At 48.6% G+C, this 6650-nt stretch overlaps 1 protein-coding gene across 1 annotated transcript; it reads left to right on the plus strand.

Moving 5' to 3' along the window:
• The first annotated feature begins 317 nt into the window (after window positions 1–317).
• LOC118606910 (annexin-2 receptor-like) lies at window positions 318–2109 on the plus strand. The gene is made up of 2 exons (XM_036226291.1): window positions 318–867; window positions 1880–2109. Exons 1-2 carry the CDS (start codon window positions 318–320, stop codon window positions 2107–2109), a joined length of 780 nt encoding a protein of 259 aa, XP_036082184.1.
• The last annotated feature ends 4541 nt before the right edge of the window (window positions 2110–6650 follow it).

Here is a 6650-nt window from a genome sequence, read left to right on the forward strand (position 1 = left end):
ATTCGGTGATCTACGTTCTCTAAGAGGTATTTTGATTTCTTTGGACCTACCAATGTTCTCGAATGTGTTACTGGAGGACCGTTTGGAAGGAAGCTTTTGGCCGTAAAGGAACTCCGTTTGCATAACACGTTTGCGAAATCTGGTTGCATCCGCCCAAGACCATGAACAGCATGTACATACCCTAGCTGACCAAGGAGAAAGTATGGCTAACCAACTGGGCACGGGCAGCATATATACCCAAGATGCTGGTCCTGCTGCACACTTTCCCTCCCGCATCGCTGCGATCGCTGATGTACTGCTGATCCGAGGTGTCCGCGATGGAGCAGCGTTTTCTCGACGCTGCGAAGAAGGCTTGGGACTCCGCAGACGTGGCGCCAGAGGCCCGGCCTCCGTCGATCCTGACCTCCGACGATTCGGGGCCGTGGCCGCTCCCTCTGTACCCTGTCCTGGGAGAATTCTCGTGCCACCGCGGTGACTATGACGGGAAACTGCTTTCCACTCCTTGCGGGCAGCTGCCCTCGGGCTTTCAGGGATACATATCCCTGACCGAAGCACAGAGTACTTGGGAACCTAGCCCAGCTCACGGCACTCCGAGACTGTGGCCGCGGACGCAGAAGACGCCAGAGGCACCGGCAGAAGAGACGGAGCCGGAAGAGGAAACCGCGTTCCTGCAACCGCTTCCCGCGGCCAAGCTGTCCGACGATCGAGATGGACGGCAGGACACCGAGCCTTGGGACCGCGCGCACGAACCAGAGCGCCGCGGACCTCCGGTGACCGCGTGGGGGCGCCAGCACCGTGTCTTCTCAGGATGCCGGCAGTGGATCGGTCGCGCTGTCTACACGCTGCGGCTGCTGCTGTCCGACCTTCGTGCGCGAGGACGAGCCCGCCGATCGCAGCGGCAGACTTTCTGAAAATGACTCTTAATTTTTAAATGTTTGGAGATTTAACAAATCAGTTTCCGTTAGTTTGAATTTTCTTCTCTAATGTTTGATTTCTATCAATGTCTGGTACATAAAAATAAAAAACTGGCATCGCCTGCCTCTATAGCGATCGTTGCGTTTTGCGTTTTTTTATGTGGCACAGAGATGGCGTTGCCTCGGATGGGGCGCCTCCGTTCCTTTGGATCACAGCTTCTCGGGCAGCACGACCGCTACGTTTTAAGAGACGGGAGTGAGCTCCACGTCGGAAGCCCGGCCGGCCTCCGCCAGGCCGCCTAGCGGAGCAGCCGCAGCGCCCATGACCCCGTGCCAGCGCTTCCGGGTCCCTGTGCCGCTAAGGACTCCGGGTTTGCTGCAGCCATGTGGGCGGCGGCTCGGAGCTCGAGAGGGCGCCGGCGGGACGGCTGACTGCTCGCAGTGAGCGCCGCGCTGTCACCGCGGTCCCGGCACCGCCAGCCGCTGTCTGCGCTCTGCGGGGTTCGTACTGCAGAACTTGGGACAGCAGCGGCGGCCTTTTGGAAGTGTCCCCGGGCAAACACTCTCAGTTAAGCAACAAAAGTGCGTTAAAGTGTGTCCTCGCTGTCCCTTGTCGATGTTTGAGTATCTTTGTGCTGAAGTTTCTTCTTACAGTTCCGGTCCCTTAGTACTTGCCGTTTCCGCGATCAAATATGAGCTCTGGAAACTGCAACAGATCGGTGATCTCCGGCTCGCCCGGCGTTGGTCTGGATCGTCTTGTCAGTCGAACGCGTCTCGCCGGCAGCTCGGCTAGTGGCTTTCATGATTTTTACAGTCATTTAGGAGAAATAAGTTAAGATTCGCTTTCGTGAGTCAGCTAGGGGGATTTTCAAGCCTGGTCTACATTGTCCTTTAGTTCCTATTTCACTTTCTTGGAAGCCCTGCAGCTCGGGTCTTTCTCGGTGTCCGCTCTGCGTAATCCTCAGGGTCAGCAGTTTGTCGGCGGCCGCCCCCCGGCACGCGCCGAGCAGCCGTTTGCCTGTGGCCACAGCGCCGCCGTTGGCTCCGGGCCCGCGCGGCGTGCGGCCGGGCGCCGTCAGGCGTGCTCTCCGTGCCGGCCGCCAGGAAGCGCAGCCGCCGGCGTTTCTCGCTGAGCCGAGCTTGCGGCTCCTCGCTGCAGCGCGCCAGTGGTGCCGCCGAGACACGCGGCTTCTGAGTCGCAGCCGCGCTGCCTCCCCCAGCGCTGGCAGGCTGTGGCTGGCAGCAACGCTCCAGGGTGCCGGCTACGGGCTACTGGCCACACGCGTGGAGTCGATTTGGACTTGGCAAGTGCTGCTTTCGCTTGATTTGTCTCAGGTACAAATCCGCTACTCTGGGGAAAGCGGTTTTAGCGCTGCAAACCTTCCTGGTTAGCGGTGACAGTGATTTCTCAGTCCTAGAAGTCCCGGTTTAGGGCTAGCGACAGGCACCGGTTTCCACGTGACGGTGACAACCGAAGACCTGCACCCTCGGTAGTGTTCGCTGTTTCTTTCTGCAGGCGTAGCTTCACGGAATGGTTCGCTTTTTAAAGGCTAAGTCAGGCAGTTTAGGCTTATATGCCATCCAGGGCAATGGGAGCGGTGAGGGTCCTGGCGCTTCGAAGGGGAGGTGGACAATTTGCAAGCCAATAAGAACAGATACTGGTTCATTACATGGCTGCCCTGCCAGTACAGATAGGTCACTCAGATAAAAAGGCATCTCTGCAATGCCTCTCCTTTTGAGCTAGGGCCTTTATCTGAATTCGTTTAGGGAGTTAAGGGAGAGGTCAAAATTTGTCCTCGATCCGCTGGGACTTGCCTGCCTATGGCTCCAAATAGTCCACTTGCAAATGTGGTACATTCTGGGGAGGCTATTCTGGACTCCTTCGCTATCCTGAGAAATGGCAAATGTAATCGAATTAATTGCTTAGCAAAAGTACTGGTAAGCTCTGAGCTATTTTCAGGAGGTTAACAGAGTACACTGACACCAAGGTGGGAAACAAAGGAGTGGACACAGATGAACCTGTATGAAAGCTACCATGGCTCTCTTCCCCACTTCATGTCTTGGAAGGAGGTGTATATCTTAAAAGGAGTGGTTTCTTGCCATCGCGGCATAGTTTTCATTCCAGTCTTTTCCTCTCTCGGTGGTATAGAAAATCATGACGCATCTTGGCAATTAACTGCTTCTGAGATTGCAGGGATTATGATTCCAGACAACTGTTGAGGAAAAGCTGGTCTGTGTAGCTGTAGTGAGACATCTGGCTTAGCATCTCTCATGATCACTCAGAGTAATTCTAGAAGAAAGGGTCACATTCTTTGAAAGAGGGGGAAAGGTATGTCTGGTCGTCGTCATAATGGAGAAATTAATTCCAAGAAAAAATGTTTAAAAATGTGGAATAAATGTGAAAGAATTACAGATTAAAGACTCTGACCTCCAAAACAGCAGTATTGCTCAGGATTTAGATTGCCATATTAGCATGCCTGGTAGACCAAAAGACATGCAAACATCTCAAAACAGAACCCCTGGGGGTGGGGTGTTGAATCTGCATCCTAATGTCCTGCAAGTACTGTCTCAGGCAAGCCAAGGGAAACTCAGGTCACTGTCATTAACGTGCTTGTACTCCAATCTCTTTCCCTAAGCTCAGAGAGGAAAATGAGGAGAGGATGACAAGGGGTTCGGAATTGTAATCCAGGAGGATGAAAGGAAGAATATGGTGGGAGGAGAAGTGGAGAAGAAAAATTTAGAATGTGATGGGGCAGAAAAGGAGGACAGTGAAACACAGGACGTTCTAGTTTCCTGGCCTGTGATCAATCTTCCCATTGGGCTTTCTCAGAGACACAGGTGTGAGAGCCCCTCCCACAGGCCCTCGGGACTCCTGTCTAGGTTCAGGATGCGGACATAAAGTTTGACACATTCCTCTGCCTTGGCCAGTCTAACTTACAGGACCCAGCTGGAGAACTTAAGAAGGGTAAAGGAGAAGATGGTTTTCTTCCTCCACATCATGAAAGGCTTGAAAAACTATGATACGTCTACCTGTATGTGTCCGAAGTGTGCTTGTTTGTGTAAAACAATGGCTACCTTTCAAAGTGAAATTTGGACCCTTTAAAAATCTAAGTAAATGTAACAGTGACCGATAAATCGATTTCCAGACCCCGTGCATTCCTGGGACGGTGCTTGGGAAGCAAGGTCCCAAGCTTCTAATGAGGACTTGGTCCTTTTGGTGACCAGATCTTCTCTGGGACTGTACCGATTGTCACCTCATTAGAACAAAAGGTGCTCCTACGACTTAGGAAATGCCAAGGCACTTAGCAGCTCTGTGTGACACACTTGTATGACCCTGTCATTCAAAAATTACCAGGGTTTGGTCCCTCTATGTCAGGAACCTGGGGCAGAGACCAATGTATGTCTGTCTTAGTATTCCACAACAGAGATTTCTTCACAACTCAGTTACAATTCAAGGTCATCAGGCTCTTGGGTGCACTGCTACAAAAGCACCTTCCCAACGGACATGTCACACTTATTTTCAGATTCATTTCTACATGTGGAAATACTGAAGAAGGGCATGGAAAAGAAAAAGAGCACCCAAGAGTTTCTAGGGAAGAGGAAGCCTTTTTTTAGCCAACCGATGGCATCTCATCCTGCCACTGGCTTAAATACAACCCAGGTAGAACACCCTGCCTTGCAGGGCGTTTGCTGTTAAAGGAGGGCGTTGACTGGGAGCCAAGGGGATCCTGTAAACTGGGATGTGAACATATGGGAAGACCCTTAGGAAGTGGGGACATGGAGCCCCTAAGTTCCGATGAGCCATCTTTGCGGGGCGGAAGCAGCCTCCCGACCTGGAATGGACATTGACTCTGGATATGGATTTGCCTTTTAGGCGCCCAATGTTTCTTCCAGAATTATCATCTGTGTCCTTAAAAAATGCTTTACCCATGGTTATGGTATTCCACACAATATTCCTTCTGATCAAGGAAGCTCTCATCACAAGAAAAGAAATGCAGAGCAAGGGTCTTCTTAGCCTGTCATCTCGAGACAATTTTTCAAGAGAAATCTCTCTCTCTCTCTCTCTCTCTCTCTCTCTCTCTCTCTCTCTCTCTCTCTCTCTCTCTCTCTCTTCCTCCCCCTCCTTTTCTCGCTATATCCCTCCTTCTCCCTCCCTCCCCACCTCTCTTCCTCTCTCATTATTATTTTATTATTCTGTTGGTTCTCTGAAGGCACCTGGTGACCACTGAAGAACCAGATGAAGAAACCATCTGTGGAACTAGACAAAGACTTAATCAGGCAAACATACTGATAAACCACATGCCTGCATTTGACTTAACTTCTGAAAATTCAAGGTGCTGAATTTCGAACATGTACAGATAAGGACTTAAGTCAATTTCCTTCACCTTCAGTTATTGGTTGTGATACATAATCATGTTTCTCTAATAAATATATTACAGTATCCTTAATATGTAGATAGTACATTAGCAAGAGGTATAATCTCAATCTTAGGCTGTTTCCAGGTATGAAACTGCATAGTCATGCTGGACTAGAATACGCAGAAGTGCACTTTGCTCAGTGCAGTCCTAGAGGCATTGCAATATTTGACCCTCTACTTGGCTGTGGCAGGAAATTCTTTTCTGGATGAGATGGTGGTTGCCATCGCCTATAATCACATCTCGAGCAATGGGCTTTATGTGCTAGACTTTTAGGTCCCGAAGCTTGTGCAAGTGCGTAAGTCACCAGATAAGGTTTTCTTCTGAAAGAATTGTCTTCTGTGACATGGCTCCATCCAGAGGATGGACGGTATCTCCACTCATTAAGATCATCTTGTATGACATAAGTTAGGATTTTAATATTTATCCCACAGTATCACTTCCTAGATACAGGATAGAAACCTAATATATGTCAAATATAATGCACATCTCATTACAGGCATGTGTAACCCTCATAAATCCTGAGACTCAAACATATTAACATGTTTTCTCCATATGAAACTCAAAAACCACACAGCTACCAACTGTTAGAGGCATGGGGAAAAAAACTCAGATAGAAGCTAAATAGAGTAGTTGGTGAAAATAGAAAAATATTTTTTATTTATGTTTCTTGGGGTAACACTGGTTAATACGATTATATGAGAATATAAAAATATTTCAGGAAAGGGTTCACAAAACAGTAATTGGATGTTGCAACTAGTGCATTTTGGCCCAACATTTGCATTTACATTAAAAGTTGAATGCAGTTCTAGTCCATAAAAATAAAATAAAAAAATCTTACCGTTTGTGACTACCTGGATGGTCCTAGAGAGACAGTATTACGCTAGGTGAAATAAGTCAGGCAGAGAAAGACAAGTACCATATCATCTCGTTTACATGTAGAATCTGAAGAAGAAAATCAATGAACAAATGAAACAGAAAGAGACTCAGAGCTGCCGAGAACAAACGCACGATTGCAAGATGGGAGGGAGGATGTGGGCCGGGTGTCAAAGGTGAAGGGATTAAGAAGTACGGATTGGTACTTACAAAATAGTCACGGGAATGTGAAGTACAGTCAGCCTATTGTACTTCAATAATATTGTGATAACCAGGCATAATGCCGGGTGGGTTCTAGGCTCACTGGCGGCAGGTCACATTGTAAATTACATAAGTATTGAACCGCTGTGCCGTATACCTGAAAATAATATAAAATAACAATGAAGGTTGAGTGTAATTGAAAAATAAAAATACAAGAAATTCTTTAAGTAAAACAAATGTTGAA

The sequence above is a fragment of the Rousettus aegyptiacus genome, unplaced genomic scaffold (assembly GCF_014176215.1).
Source record: "Rousettus aegyptiacus isolate mRouAeg1 unplaced genomic scaffold, mRouAeg1.p scaffold_m13_p_8, whole genome shotgun sequence".
In the NCBI taxonomy this organism is placed as follows: Eukaryota; Metazoa; Chordata; class Mammalia; order Chiroptera; family Pteropodidae; genus Rousettus; species Rousettus aegyptiacus.